Source organism: Pseudopodoces humilis, chromosome 1 (genome assembly GCF_049639895.1).
Source record: "Pseudopodoces humilis isolate 2021_Gansu_Grassland_sample_001 chromosome 1, ASM4963989v1, whole genome shotgun sequence".
In the NCBI taxonomy this organism is placed as follows: domain Eukaryota; kingdom Metazoa; phylum Chordata; class Aves; order Passeriformes; family Paridae; genus Pseudopodoces; species Pseudopodoces humilis.
Genome location: NC_142200.1, coordinates 81,745,768 through 81,762,428, shown reverse-complemented (window position 1 = coordinate 81,762,428; position 16,661 = coordinate 81,745,768). Strand labels below are relative to the sequence as shown.

The 16,661-nt window shown below is 37.1% G+C and overlaps 1 protein-coding gene across 1 annotated transcript in view; it reads right to left on the bottom strand.

Moving 5' to 3' along the window:
* Positions 1-16,661, bottom strand: part of LOC102114740 (cadherin-6) — a 98,380-nt gene that overhangs the window by 17,847 nt on the left and 63,872 nt on the right. Inside the window, exons 3-6 of the mRNA XM_005526476.3 lie at positions 5,973-6,267; positions 4,427-4,546; positions 2,303-2,470; positions 571-758 (exon numbers count right to left, since the gene is read on the bottom strand). Coding sequence (XP_005526533.2) covers positions 571-758; positions 2,303-2,470; positions 4,427-4,546; positions 5,973-6,267 — 771 coding nt within the window. The remainder of the gene's footprint in view (positions 1-570; positions 759-2,302; positions 2,471-4,426; positions 4,547-5,972; positions 6,268-16,661) is intronic.

Sequence of the window (16,661 nt, the reverse complement as noted above, 5' to 3'; positions counted from 1 at the left end):
GATGATGTCCACTGTGATCTCGCAAGGCACTGTTTTTGGGTTTTTTTTTCTACAGCAAAACCATGCTGATAGTCATATTAAACTTTTTACAAAACTGTGAGTCAAAAGAAATTTTGCTATGTACTTTAATATATTATAGCTGCAGAATCAACATCTTATAATGAAAAATAGTCAAGGTGATACTCATTATTTCTATGGTTTTAACACAGTATCATCTACTAAGAGAGCAAAACCTGTAAGCATCATAGGGAGAAAATCACAGTTGGATGGTGGAGCTTCCTTGAGTTTTTCTGTGAGTATATTCAGGCTGGAGGATTTTTTCTCAGTTGCACCCCATGCTTCAAGTAATTTTCTCTCTCGGGTCCTCCGAAGTTTGTGCATTGGTTTATTAAAGGAGGTATAAAAGGAAGGATACCAATTGCTTTCATAAAAGAAACTTTACATATGTAGAGATTTACGGCAGATAGAATTCAAATTAGTAAAACATGCACATTGCAATAAAAATGGAAACCAAATACGTTCTAGCTAAAGGTTTGACTGCTGTTTCAGAGGCTGGGATTAAGTATGTACCTTTTTCACAGTTATAATTCCTTCCTGTGTGTCCTTGTCTGTGGTAATTCCAAACATGTCATATCCATCCCCCTCAGTGATGCTGTACTCAATCTCTGCGTTTTCATCCACGTCAGCATCATTGGCTTTTATCCTGCCAACCGGGGAGTCGAGTGGCGTAGACTCAGGAGCTCTGAACTGGTATGTGCCTACAGCAGAGAGGGAAATCTGGTTAGTCAGGAAATCTGGTTAGTCAGTCTCAAGGTGCTTTGGACACCATCTCTCAGGCCACTGTCCACGCTGGGTGTGTGCAGGTGAGTTAGTGAGTCGCTGCTTCTACAGGCCATCCTGGGGCAAAAGCCTTCAGCTTCTGCCGTACTTTCATGTGGGTAAAAGTTACTTATTTTTCTATCTGTTTTCTCGTGCAGAGGATGAGCATTTTGCTTTGCTACAAACATGTAACTTTAGCAACAGATATCCTTTTCTGGATGTTCTCATGGTCTCTGTTGACCATACCAGAAGTGTGTATGAAAAATGTATTTTTTTAAAGGACAAAGGACAAATGTTAAGAATTTTCAGAAGCTAGAACAGCTTAGTAACACCAGAGCTGAATCCAGCTCAAATACCTATTAAAAATCTACTACACTGAATTTTTGCTGGAAAAAAACCCTCTGCTTTTGGAATGTTGGTATTATGAAGCTGTATCTTTGGCTTTTACATTAAAGACACTTATGTCCAGAGATGTATAATTAACTCATTGGGTGCAGAGTGTTACATTTCTTCTTAAGTTGCTCTAATTTAAATGGAAACTCTTTGCCCACAGCTAAGAACAGACTTTGAACCTAAATGACAAATTGCTTCCAATAACTTTCCCAGTGACTTAACTGCCAAAGCTCACTGATTTGTCTGATAGTATCTGCAATTATTTTCTGTAACAGCTGCTCTTGACTTTGACACACACTGACACTGTGATACACACGCATCATACAGAGAGCAGTGGTTAGACAAAGTGAAAAAGGAAAAAAAAAATAGAGAGAAAGGAGGAAGTAAAGAGAGAGTGAAAGAGAAGAGGATGAAAGCTGAATCATTTTGAATCCCTTATGGCAATGAATGGTCATTAATAGAAATTACTTTCTAAGAGAGCTTGCACAACTGATTCCCGTAAGCATGACACTGATATCTACCAAATTATTTGAGACAGGGGAAGAAAATAGGCAGAAATACCTGTTATATTTATGTACGTGCTTTTGTTTCTGTGTGCAAAGAATAAAGGAAAGTTCATTGTAGCAAATGCTTTCTGGTCATAAATACTAATTTCTGTAGAATTGCTCTTGGGATATTTTTGCATACTTCATTTGTTTCAAACCTTAAATATATTAGATTACAACAGATACCTTAAAATAAAATCAATCACAAAGTCTGAAAGAAATAGTAGTGAACAAGAAATACAGATTACATTGATCAGTTATTTAATAGGTAGGAAAAATAGAAGATGTTTCTGCACACTAATTCACTTCTCAGACTGTCAACTGCAACTGGAATAAAAATATTAAATATTAATTTCCCAGTTATTGCAATTAACCTTGGCATGATGCTATTGCTTAGTTATGTGTTCTCTTTTGCTTTCCTAAATGAAGTTTGATACTCAGTAAATTCTCAATAGAATAAATGATATCTAAGGTGAACAAAAACCAAAACAAGAACCATTTTTGTCCATTTTAGTGTTAGAACATAGAATGTAAATATTTCATACTCTGGGGGAAGCGAGGTGGATTGTCGTTTACGTCAGTCAACGTGATGTTCACGGTGGTGGTTCCTGATAATCCACCCATCTGGCCTCCCATGTCTTTAGCCTGGATGACCACTTGGTATTGCTCCCTATTTTCACGGTCCATGTTCAGTAAAGCAGTTTTAATAATGCCTGTAAACATGAAAATTAAAGAGTGAGGAGTTCAAGGGTAGTGACTTTGATGGAAATTCTTATTAAAAGAACAAAACAATCTCTGTGTAGTAAGTAAACTTTGCCCAGTACAAATATTTACTGTTATGAGATGGTTCATTAAATTACAGACTTGTCATGTCACATCTCAGGCTCCTGCCTATGTGACAGACACAGTACAAGCGGTACCCACAGAAAGATGTTCTACTTATTTGTAAGCCATGTTATTTTACACAACTATTTACCCTCTTTCAGTAACATGCTAAAATCTCTCACTGAACTGGAAAAAGGATGTTTGTTCATTATTTTGACAGATATGGTAAAAAAAAGAGAAAACTTCAGCAAGACACCATTAAAGAGTGCTGCAACAATAAATGGGAGAAATTAATTAAGAAAGTTATGAGCATCCAAACATGCCTGAGTATACATACTTCTATTTATACATTGATTGAAATGATTTCCCAGTTACTTCCTTCTTCAAAGGCACAAATACCAGTTATAAGGCCAACTACTACTGAAATTCAATCATTCAGATTTACCATGAAGCAAAATGTTTGCATTCTTACTGGGTATCTCAAGGTAAGAACTGACTGCTTTGTAGGTGAAAGGGGTGAAATTCAAGTAGTGAAATCCATGACAAAATTCACAGTGGCTTTGAAAGAGACATGTTTCACTCTAGTTCTGCAATTGATTTCCATGGCAGCAAGATCAAGACTGTGGTTTACTTAGCTTCCCGTCCCCCACACAAACCCCTTGATAGAATTTTATTACTGGTGAACTCCCAGCTACTTTATCCTTATTATCACTCTAGAAGAGCACATACTGTACTGTCCAAGTCAGAAAGAGGGCATCAGTGCAAAAATCCTGGCTTCTGTTATCTAATACCTTATGCTTGAAGTGAAGCTCCCTTTGATCTTGGCTCTCCCTATTTCAGAATTGTGTACACCCTTTCAACTCAAGTTTCACTTTGAGACATATGGTCTCTCCTTCCTGTTCCCTGCCTGACTTGCTAAGATTTATATAAGAAACAATCCTAAACCTGATGAGTTGTCTGGGATAGTCTATTTCTTTCCTGTAAGGATGCTGAGGAGAACTGATTTCCCTAGCTTCCAGCAACCTAACACAGTAGATGTTAACACTGAGGGGGTTTCTTTAAATGGTTTGTTTATTTTTGGAAAAATTAGTCAAAAATTTTAGGAAGAGACTATGTAGTCAGGTAGTCAATGGTACACAGACTCAGTCAGCCAGAATACATATGTTGTACATTCAGAGGCTCCAAAGCTGTCTGTTAGTCAGACCATTAAAAATTCCAGTCACTGTGTATAATTTAAACATCTTCCAAAAACAGAACTCAGAACTTTGGGATTCTATTTGTGATCTTCTAGTTTAGCGCAACAGTCAATTTTACCTCTTCTATCATTACTCTTAATTAAGATTTCTTTCATAAAATTAGCATTAAAGTGATATGTTGCATATGTACAGAAATTATAATGACTTTAAACAAGTTCTGAAGAAGCAGACGGAGAAAAAAAAAAAAACCTCACCTGAACAAACCCTCAGTCTTAATTTAGCCATTATGAAGATCTATGAGGATTAAGCACTTTTTTCCACACCCACCTGTTTCTCTCTTTCATCTAAAAGCCAACCTATTTGGTTTAATTTAAGCACCCACTGCAGTCTCTGTACCCACTGCTTGTTAAAAATGATTGAAAACTGGTTCACATCCAGTACTAATTGTATTTATTAGACCTTGCTGGTAAGATTAAAATAATGTAGGTGTCATGTTTACAGATGTATCGCTCTATTAAATTTGTCAGATTTTGCACTGAGTAAGATGTAATCTCCTCAAAGTTTTTTTGGCAATATATCCTAGCTCGGCTTAGCGTGTCATTTTGAATTACAGACATTGTCACAGAATGACAGATAAGGTCCCCTGACCTGTCTCAGATTCGACGGAGAAATATGGTTGTCCCTGGAGAATGCTGTAGACAACTTTAGCACTGTTCCCATATGTAGGGTCATCAGCATCAGTCGCAGTGACTTGCACAACAAAGGTACCTGAAATGAAAAATTAAAGAAAACAAAAATTAATAGATTCTTTTCATGGCCAAGACAGATTATGATGTAGAGAAAAAAAATAATTCATGTTCAGGTCAGACTTGTGGCAAGAAGTTAGAAATATTCTTATTTTGTAGAATTTTCTCTGGTCATGAAGGACATAAACTCAAAATGATACCTGCCTTATTCTCAACTCATTCAAACATAGTTATTGATCAGGTATGTGGATCCTTCATCATGTTTCTCATGAAGGAAACAGAAATGTATCCCTCTCTAGATACTGTAAGTGTTCAGAATTTGAATCTAGGTCAAGAACATACTTTTGCAAATCTACTCATACTTGTAAGGTATTTGACATAAGAATGTAAATATGGTTCTTCATGTGTCTTCCAGAGAAAGAAGTGGTGTTGAATCTTAGATAGAATGTTAAGAAACATAAAAAATTAGCTTAGATTTTGGCATTTAAAACCATTTGTGAATAAAGTGTTCAAATATTAAAATGTGAATATTAGGTTCTCACTTCACCAGATGAGTTTTCATTAATGTAACAAGTCCTATGAATGAGGGGAGACCATATGCCCCGAAGTCTTTATTTTCATATTGCTTGAGCTTAATTTTAATCTCATTGTTGATCATGATTAATTAATGCTTCTCTCCCTGGACATTATTTCAAATTAGAAATGTGCTTCTTGGAATTCAAACATCCATTGCTCTCTGACAAAGAAATCAAAATGACCTCCCTAACAATCAAAGAATCAAAACCTGTCAGCTTCTCAGGAAAAGATCTTATCTTAAAATCATTTTCCAGAGAAGTTCTTTTATTTTTTTTCTTGTCTTGTCAATTTTTACAGCTCAATATATTTTAAATCAGTAGAAAGATTTCAGTGGACTTCAAGGGACTTTGGAGCTCTTTTCTTTTGTATGGAAAGAACAACAAAGGTCAGAGGAAGCTAATGGCATAACTCAGAACCAGTGGGTGACAGAAGTGTGTACAACCCTTTATGTACCTGCCCTTGTCCATTTTGTTTACCTTCCTGAACTAAATAAGGCTTGCTGAACAGATCTAGGAGTGGTATTGACAGAGATGACCATGAAATTCCATATTACTATTATGTATTAAACTCAGGTACCATGTAACAGAGCTCAACTCACTTTGATTGGCATTAAACCAGATTGTATTAATTTGCATTTTTTTGTGGTACAACAGAGGGAGCATGTTTCATCCAGCTGACACCTCTGATTCTAGCAAACTGTTGCCACTATTTTCCTGAATTTTTATTTTTATTTTCTTTTATGTCTCAGGTGCTTTTAGTCCAGACTCAAACAGCAGATGTCTCTAGCCAACACCTGTAAACTCTGGGCCCTTACTTACTCCACAGAAAGAAGCAAGACCAGACACTGAAATCAGTTATTAGTTAGCACCTACCAACATCTGACATTTCGGGAATGCTGGCATTGTAAACATCCTTTGTAAACATTGGTTCATTGTCATTGATATCATGGATCTTAATGATGAACTCAGACTCTGGTTCCACTGGTCTTCCAGTCCTTCTGTTTATAGCCTGGGCACGGAGTATGTACACAGGCTTCTCTTCCCTGTCTAGTCTTTTTGTGGCCTGGATGTCACCAGTGTTTTCATTGATAATGAAGAGGTCTCCTGCTCCATCTCCAGAAAGGATGTATTTAAGTGATCCGTCTCCTTTATCCTGGTCTGAATGCAGCTGGTGGTGAAATGGGAATAAAAAAAAAAAAAAAAAGGAAAATAAATAAGTAATTGGGACACAATTCTAGATACTTTAACTGATATCATGATATATGCTTTCCTATCAGTAATACTCAGCCAGAAGGCTGTACACTGTTTTTGGGAAATGAGTTGATACTACAGTAGAAGCAGTGAATAGATAGAGTTGTGTCTTGATGTCAGAATTGAAATGGTCTTCAATATTATAAGAAATTGCCTGAGGATAACCACAAACTGAAGCTGGACAACACTTTTCCAAGATAAATATATATCAATCAAATCCAAATGCTAGTGGCTTAGGTGGAATCCAGGGAATACATAGGACAATGATATCCTACAGTGAAAAAACAGTGGGTTTGGGAATGGCAGTAAGCAAAGAATTAAAAAGTGGTCAGTCAAGCCGCTTCTTGAGTTAAATTCTGGGTGCTTGGCTCTTATTCCCCATGGACATTATGTAATATATCATGTAGTGCACAATAAAATAACCTACCAAATACATACACAAACAGCAGATAAACACATGCATTCACAGATCTGGCAAACTAAGGGCAGAGACAGGCAGATATAACAGACCATTACAGCACTGGAAGTGATCAGTTGCCTTATCTAAAGGAGCATGGGAGAAGCTGAAACATGGTGGGGGAAAGGGAAAGAAGAGAATGATGGTAATTAGCATACATGAGCTGCCTGAACCATCATCTTTTATTTCCCCAGATGATTTCCACATCTCTTGGAATGCTGTTGAGTGACACCAAGGGTGTAACTGATTAAATCATATACTTATGGGCATTCCTTGATAAAGCCTCATTTATTCCCCTGGCTTTAAAATCCAGGCTACTCAACTACCACTTATTTTATCGTTACCTTAGAGAAAATAAAAATAAAAAAAATTGAAACCTTAAAATGGCTTCTAACGTGAGAGCATAGGTAATGAAGTTAATGGGGAAAAAAAAAATCTGTTAGGTAGCAGATTACTGTAAATTGTTTCTTTCATAGACAAAACATGTTTATGAATCAGGAGAACTGGATTTTCTCAGCCAGCTCTTTGCTTATCTTTTCTTGAAAAGAGTTAGGGAGAAAACCCCTGGTTGACTGTTTTGCAAAGCACTTAGCATTGTTGGATAGAATGCAGAGGGCAGTAAGATTTGTAGATTTAAAAAATCTTGGCACAGATTCCAGCTGTGCTTGGCTATGCCCCTACCATGCTGGAAGGACAGCCTCCAGCATGACCATATGGTCTATGTTTTGGGTTTCCTCCAACTTTCTGCTCAAATCAGAAATCCACAGACAACACACTTGGTGGCACAGTGCTCCACTGTGTGTGCATATGCCAGTGATCCCTAGAGAAAGCATGTTCTGTGCAAAAAGTCTGCCTTTAAGGGCAAAACTCTCTATCACCACACATTCCAAGACTGTCCAATAATACAAAATATTTGTAACTGTGACATGGTTAATCATTAGCAGACATGCTGAAGCACTCTTTTTAGTTTTCTTCTTCAGGGAGAAAATGGGCATTCTGTGCAATTTTGCACGGAGCTCTTTCTCTTGATAATAAGAATAGCAATATTCTAGTAGGTTCTGTGCAGAATTTTTCATAAACAGATTTCACATCCCTTCACAAAACCAGTCAATATAATTTGCTTTATTTTTTGGACAACAAAGTTTCCCAGAAGGCTAACCTTGAAATTTGGAATAGAATTTAGGTCTCTTGAGTCCTATTCAGTTGGCCAATTTCCTTGACCAGGGGACCTAGAGGAATTATATTATTTACTAGACATAACTTCAGACTCTAAAAAACATCTATCAGACCAGCTTGTTAAGAAGTCAGACTAGAAGTCTACTGCAGGAAGTAATTTCAATAGGTTATTTGAACAGAACTTTCCTCAAAGGCAACCTGCAACAGAAAAGGCATGAAAATAATTTTATTTTAAAACCGTGTATTTTTATGATTGTTTCACATCAAAAATTCAACTTCTGTTTGCCTTGAAAACCTGTTTAACTTTGTCTGTATCAGAATGGGACAAAAACAGCCCTCAGTAACAGACAATCATTAATTTGTATGAGTCACGGAATAGTGCTGTTTTGAGACTTGGTAAAGGCTGAACTCCCAAGTTCATTTTTATCATCATTTTAATTAAACTTGGTTTCAACGAACAAAATAGCAAAAAAAAAGGTCAAGACAGAAAAGGTGTTGGAACCACTGGGAATAGTTTTCCATAATATTCTTTAACTAGCCTAGACTACTTAAAGAACTAAAAATGGAAAATTACATGATTTTTTTCCTGTCAATTGTTTATTAAATTTCCACTTCTCCTCCAAAATTAACCAACCTATGTAAGACCAGCCATGACTCTGGATACTGAGACAAAGTACATCTCGGTGTCACCAACACTAGGAATGAGGTGATCCTCATCCATGGTTCAATCTTTAGACCACCACCTAAACCGCTCTTTTGAGAAATGCTCCCTCTGACAAAATCCTTTCCAACTTCAGTATCTTTAGTTTTACAATTTACCTAAGACATGACAGAACAAACTAAGTGCTAACAGCTACCCAGGCTGTATGTGGGTTATTTACTGTGAGAGTCTGACCTGCGGGAGGTCATGTCCTCTATGTATATTACAGAGAGCTAAGGCTGGCTGAATACTTGCTCTTCAAACCAACAAGGAATGTACAGCATATCATCATGTGTGGCCTCATCAACCTGGTTCACAAAAGGGTCTCTAAGAGTATGACTGAAATCTATTTGTTTTCAGTAAAGGAGGATAGCTCTTGCTCAAAGATTTTTGTGGGACAGACCTGTATCACACCACCTGCTTAATTGCTGCGACAATAATGACATTACCAAAATAGTTCGAATTTCATTCTCTTCTATTCAGAAAAAAAAAAAAAAAGATTTTATATATTAAAAAAAAAAGGTCAAGCAGATCTCTAGATAAGTTTCTCACAGATGACAAATTTGCAACATTGCCTTATGAAGAAAATATTGAAAAAAAAAAATTATTATTTTAGATTACTTTATCTGTCCTTGACAGTTTGTTTGGTAGGAAATTCTACCCAGAAAAAGACAATCTTCTTTTTTATTTTTTGTTAAGTGTCAGTTTATCTTGGGAGTAATATTTTGTTTGTGTGACCTAGATGAAGAGGGAAATTGCTACTGTTACCATGTTAAAAGATAAATTTGCAAATAAAATTAAAGGACAAAAAAATGGTACAAATTGAGTCCTAGAGAAAGTCCTGGAGGTGAGATGTACTTAAAAATACAGTTGATGGGTTTTGTATATAAAACTTAACACCAGTGTGAGGTTATGAGGATGAAATGAGTGGTAATAACAACCCCATTTTCCTTTTATTTTGGAGTTATTTTTCACTACCCGGATACCTCATTGCAAAGAAAGTTTGCTGTAATGAAGTATGTGCATAAATTACATTGCAGATGCTTTTAGCAGGACTGCTGCTAGCCAATACAAGATCTTATAGCTTCACTCTCTTTACTTTTCTGTATTGCAAAAAGGTGGCCATTATCCTCTTCATAAAGTTAATCAAATAAAAGGGCCATGGCAACGGTCATGGGATAGAATAAGATGTTTGGGACACAGCCTTCATGTAATCTGGGCTGTATCATACAACCATTCCTCAAGAAAAGGTTCATACAGCCAATTTTTTAAGTACTCCACTTTAGGACAGATTTTTTACTTCTGTCAGAACTCAGTGTTACTGGCATTCATTTCAGTTGGTGGCTGAACTGAGCAATACCCCAAAGGTAAGCAAAATGGTGAAGAACTAAGTCTAAGCAATAAAAAGTAAATGCATCAGCAATTGCACTGTATTAATATTATAATGAATTGATTCATTCAGAATCTAATCTGGACACTCCTGACATTGCCAATCAATCACTGGCTAAGGCTGAGGATGAATGACAAATTAAAGATTTTACTATGTCTTAGGCATACTTTTACTCAATTTACTTTAATACCACTGTAAAGTGAACCATCTGGTTTGCTTTTAATGATTTATGGTCAGATAAAAACTCTCCAGCCTCTTTCTTCTGTTCCTCCCAAATGTCCTGGGCCAAACCATTTAAATACAACTGCCTGGACATGGGGAAGGCTGCATTCCTCCTGAAGGAAGAGGTGTTTTAAGTGCGCTCAGGACTGCAGAAATAGCTCCTTGGATTAGGCATTCTGCTTGTTGTCATAGGCATAATTACTTTAAAGTGAAAGCCGTTTGGTTTTTTGTTTTGGTTTTTTTTTTCTTAAAATTAGCCACAATCCAGAGTAGCTTCGTTCTCCACAGTGCCTCTGGCAGAACTTTCCAAAATCTCCCAGGGTAGAGGCAATGGACTGTCTTTGGCACAATGTCAAAGAAAAGGGAAGCAGAATCTCTGCTCAAAGTATTTTTACACAAACATTTTATTTTTTCATTTATTTCTGGACTGAATATATTGAGAGCATTTGTGTTCATCTCCAACAGATAGCACTGCTTCATTTAAAAGTAATACTCCAGGAAAATTTTACCGGGATTTTAAGAATTAATTGGATTCTACACACAGGAATTCCTTCAGCAAAGCAAATGGGAAGAATTTAAGGGCATCTTCCAAGCGCTTTTGCAGCAAGGATATGAACTGCTGTGGCACAGGGAACAGCATGTCCCCAGGTGGGCAATGGCAGGGCCTGGCAGCCATGGCCTGTCCCACCACCCCAGACAGGAGCAGGGCAGCCACAGGTGACCAGGAGAGCCCCAGTGCTGGGTACTGGGAACTCCTGGGAATGGTGATGGCTGGGCAGGGCTGTCGGGAGCTGGAGACTGGCCCTGCTGTGGTGTTTCTGGGCCAGGGCCATGTGGCTGACCTGGAGTCTTGGGCATGAGGAGAGGGACAGTCAGGCCTGGGTGGTGAACTCGGGGTCCTTCTCTCAGCATGTTAAATTCACCTTGGTATGAAACATCAGGACCAAAACTGAATAATGGAAGTGAGACGTATTAATAGGTTAAGACTAACCACTAACTTTTTTGAGTGTTTAAATGGAATACACCAGAGAGAAGTGGCTTTCTAGCATGGATATTTGTAACAAGGTTGTACTGAAAATGTACTTTTACAGCTGTGGTAATTAAATTCCAAAAAATTGAAATTGCAGGCCGTGACTATCCTCCAGAGTCAAATAACACCCCTCCTCTACCTCATTCTGTAACACTGATTTAAACAGCATAGTTAATCTCATTTATGAAGTGGCTTTAGGTTATGAAAGACAGCTGTAAATTGCAGTTTAGCTCCCACTAATGTCATATTGCTGGTTACGACACCTGGCAATTCAGTAGGTAAAATGGTTTTCTATTCACCCTACAGACCAAGTTCCTTTCCCTTTTGTGAATATTACACGCTTGTTGCCGAATTCCAGAGCAGGTACTGAAACTCTGCAAAGATCAAAGTCAACTGACCTTGGGATGTACACACTGAACCATCAACCTACAATTATGCACAAATAAGCTGTCTGTTGCATCTTATTATTTGTTTGCATTTTTAAGATTGACTTGATATTCTGGGGTTGGTGTGGTCCCATTTTTGTCTCCTAACACATTAATGAAATAGAGACCAACTATTAAAATAGTAAGCAAGCAGTTGGATGTTAGCTAACAAAGAGAAACATGGTTTTACTCCTGGGAATATTCATAGCACATGATTTTGCTCTGAATTTACTACATCCAAACACCAAAATACTGTCTAGTAACAAACAAATTCAACTGCATGTATTGCTTGAGGTTACACAGTGCATTTACACTATATACACTGAAGCATTTAGAAAAAACAAAGCATGTGAAAAGAGACTGCTAATACTGTAATAGTAAAAGTAATAACAACCTTGCACTCTTCCTTGGCTCTCCTGGTGCTCCTTACCTCTACAGCATCAACAAAACCCCTCAATTACTATAATAACCAGCTACTTTATTATCATCAAATAATCAGCACCAAACTTTTTATTCTACTTGGTGACTCTTTGTTAAAAGGAAAATGTCACTGGCTTTGCACTTTAGGTAATAAGTATTTATATGTATTTTGGTGAAGTTTAAGTATACACTTCTTTCTAACACACAAAAGATAACCCCCAAACACTACATACGGGTTCCATATACCTCCATATACACAAAATATATCACACATCATCAGATAATTTATTTCACAGATAATTTATTTCAAGACGTAAAAGATCCTTTCTTCCAGAAGATATTCCAGAAGGTTCACTAAGAGATCCAGCATCACCAGAAATGCCACATTTCCTATGGATGTGTGTGCCATGTTTTTTTGGTCTCAATTCTGTTAAGCTCTGGATCCTTCCACAGAGCACATAACCTATCTGTCTCAGCCCTTAGCCAAAGCCTCCTGTCTCCCTCATATCACTCACCTCACTGCATGGTGCTGGATACTTCCTCCTCTGGCCTTTGTCCTTACATCTTCTAGAAACTGCAAAATGGTGCTAATTCTCATGTTCCTTACATGCTTCCTGGAGAAGAGCCATCATGGGCCATAGTTGTTGGTGGTTTATATGTGTATCTATGGAACAGCCAGTTGACCAGCTAGTCAAGGCACAAAAGTAGGTTTATTTGCCTGATGTAGCTACTGTTCTTCAAACTGTACATGAGATTAATGATTTTGACACCTTTATTCCTCTATAAAATTAAATTCTAATAAGTTGATGGCCTACAGAGCTATTTAAAGGAGGCCAGTGGGAAGAAACAGAGGCTAGACTGCTGAACCTGATGATTGGATGGGTAGATGTTTAAAATTAATTTTGAAGACAATGGAGAAAGATGCTACAGTGATTCTAAGTCTTCTTGGTGCTTACACTAACTCGAAGAGATGATTCCTTTCCATTCTTATATGAAGCAATTTGATTATAGTAAGATTTATACTCTATAGCCTCAAAAATTGAGAGACAGGCTTTGAAGTAAGATTCAAACACTGCCATTTTCAAAGAAAATAAAATGATAAAAAAAAAAAAATTGATAAGATTAGAAGGAAAGGCAAGCAGACCCTGCGCTAGCAGATCACAGCATCACGATGCCTGATGTACAGATGTCAGGAACAATGCTTTCACACAGGGACTGTGTTTAAACTGTTACCATAGATACTTAAAGTTGATTCACACTCTTCTGTATCTCATCACTAATCTGTGCTGTCCTAAGCCATCAGTAGTCTTCATTTTTCATCATTTTCTTGCCCTTGGATGTCACAGTTTACGGAGTAACTGAATTGGTTAACTTTAGTAAGTGATTGGTTTAGTATGATAAGTGCAGTTCCTATACTATAGTTAATATAGTAAACCTGAATGTGGTTCAGTGTGGCTGATTCCTGAGTGTTTGAGTTTATTAATGTAGTTTTATCTTGCTTGGTTCTCGCCATACCTAGCAAAGAAAAAACTGCAACAGGTTCACAGTTCCCATTTGAAGAAATAGCTGCTCTGGAGAGTAGAAAAGATCTTGTGTCCCAAACTGGATCTGCTGTTCTTGCGCCAGTGTTATGTTTCTGTTTTTAAGAGCCTCCTCCCACATACATACATTCTTCCTCATCCTGCATTTACAGATAATAATTCCATATGCTCTTGGTTTTGTTTCTTGTTTTGCTAGACCCCTAGCCTATATACAATCCTTGCTTGCAAAACAGGCACTTCTGAGCTCTCAGCTGAAAACCTGTTTACAACCTCAGTATCTTGTTTTCAAGTCAAGTGGATTCCAAAAAGAGAAAAGTGGATTCCAGTGAAGAAAAGGCCAGAGATGAAGGGCTGATGCTCCTAGCTGATTTTCTGTAATTGCTGCGTTTCAGTTGGCCTTCCTTCTGTACAAGTGGACATAGATCTTGGAACAACAATGTTAATATTTTCCTATCTGCGTTAGAAATGAGTACAAAGATCTACTATTTTCATTGCTGTATCAAACTAGTTCTTCCAGACTAAAACATTCAGTTTTCTTCACCTTCTTCTGTTCCTTCTCCTTCCATTTTATGACCATGCATTGTCTATTAGATTTTTTTCTTAGTAATTCCTATTTCATGAACACTGCATTTTTTTCCTGTTTCTATTCCTCCCATTTTCAATACCTCTCTTTTCTACTGTAACATATTCTCATAATAAAGGGTAAGACTGAAATCAAGAATCATAGAATCACTGAATATGTTGGGTTGGAAGGGATTATTAGGATTATCGAGTAGTCCAAATCTTGACTGAACACATTAAATCTATAAAAAGTAATGAAATAGAGCACTGAAAAATTACTGAGGTTATAGGAGGTTCCTGCATTTTAGGGTGTTGGTTTCTTTGGAGTTATTGAAAAATATACTATGTCTCTTTGATTTTGCTTACATTTTTGATCCATCAGAGTTAGTATAGCAAACCCAAGAATATCTCAAAACCTGGCACATTCAGCTGTGGAATCCTATTAATATAATAATATATAGCAGGCTGTGTTTTTATAGAAAGAACATATCTGCCTTGTTTACAAAAAGTGTATCAACCCTGGTTGCATTCAAACAGGCAGATTAGCAGAAAAATTCAGTAAATATTGAAATAATAATAATAAAAAAGGGTAAAGGATATGGGAATTCAATGCTGGAACTATTAAACATAAGTCAAATGCTTTAATAAGATAATCACCTCAGTGCATAACATGCAAAGGGTAAAAACAAAAATATTCTCTAAGGGTAACCTTTAGACTAAACACTGGCTTTTTAAAAGAAAACAAAAAAGAAAGCAGTCATGAGATTCAAGAATAACAATGAAAAAGCCAAAATTGCACCCACTGCAAACAGGGAAAAAAGCTATAAACATTCAGCAACAGCACTATCATCTGCGAAACATATTGTCCTGATATTAAGAATTGCAGGAGAATTTAAAAAAAAACATCACAGTGATGCTGTCTTTCTGTTTCTTGAGAGTATCAAAATGTCAGTGAACTTTCTTATTCATTTGCAAAAGTAGCAGTGACAATCAGTTCCCTGTAAATGAATGACACCAAGAGAGGCTAAAACCAGTTTTATAAACAAATTCAGAAAATGAACAGATCAAAAAGCACTAAGCATATTTCAAGATTCAGAATCAACCAGGTAGTCAAAAGGCAAAGTGAGTATAAAAGATGGTGGCATTTGATTTCAAAACCAATAGAATACAGAAAAGCCACTATAATAAGAATAGAGGGCGCTGGAGTGAAAAAAATAAAAATAATAAGAAATATAAAGGTGAATGGAATAAGAATTTGTCGCTAGATCACAAGATGTAACAAGTTCTCTCACTTTGGAACCTGAGGCTCACACACCCTTCAGGCAGGCTGGAAGTCTCTTTCTGTGAGGGTCATATGGGAGGCCACATGTCCTGAGACAGACAGGGACTACAGTTTGGCTGATGTTGAGTTTTTCCCTTGGTTTAAGGAACAGGCTGCCCAAAGCGTAGTTGGGAACTTGTTGTTCTGTTTTAAATATATGGAGCTAAGAATGAACATCCACACTCTGGTGACTCACACCTTTATTACACACCCTTCAAAATCATAAATGGGTTTTCTAACCTGATGTGCAAACATGCAGCCACAGCTAATGAGCTTTGCAAAAATTCAACTGGAATATGTCAGTCCTTTCAACATTGCCTGGGACCTCTCAAGTCTTCTCCCTCTTGGGTTCCCCAGCTGCTTCTGCTCTTCCTTGTGATTAAACAGGGACAGTGGCACAAGAGCTTTTATCCTTCGCTGCAGTACACCAAACTAGCAAGGTACCTTATTCTGACGGCCCTTCTCTCTAGGGGAAACTGATTATCAGATCTTAATGAATATCTGGCAAAGCTTCAAACTAGATAAAGAGATCTCCATGTTCTCTTGAGCTGAGTGCTGCTTAGCACTTCTGTGGTAATGCAGTTTATTTGTTCCTCTTCCTATTATCTCTAAGCCAAATTATAGCAGGAATTTACAGAGTTTGCCTTTACAAAGACAAATAGGTCTTTAATTTGTTAGGAACAAGAGACCATGGTGTCAAGTCTGATCTCTATACATATGGGCCCTTGAGCTTCATGTCCTTTTATCAAACTTCTTGCTTTTCTTTGAACTACTGTATAACACTAGAAAGAAGCAGTCTTCCTTTAAGACTCTAAAGAACTCAAAACAATTCTGACTCTGAGTAATAACTGACCTCTTGCTTAAAAAAATTAAAAAAAAAAAAATCCATGGTTATATACTGAATTTTCCCAGTTTTACTTAAAGCAGTTGGGTTTCATTATGCCTTTGAAAGATCAAAGAGCTCTCTTCAGCTAAACAGTAGTGATGATAACAATAGAGCATTATACAGACTTGCATAATTACCCTCACAAAAGTGTGAAGATCTTGTTCTTCTCTCAAGAAAGGCCA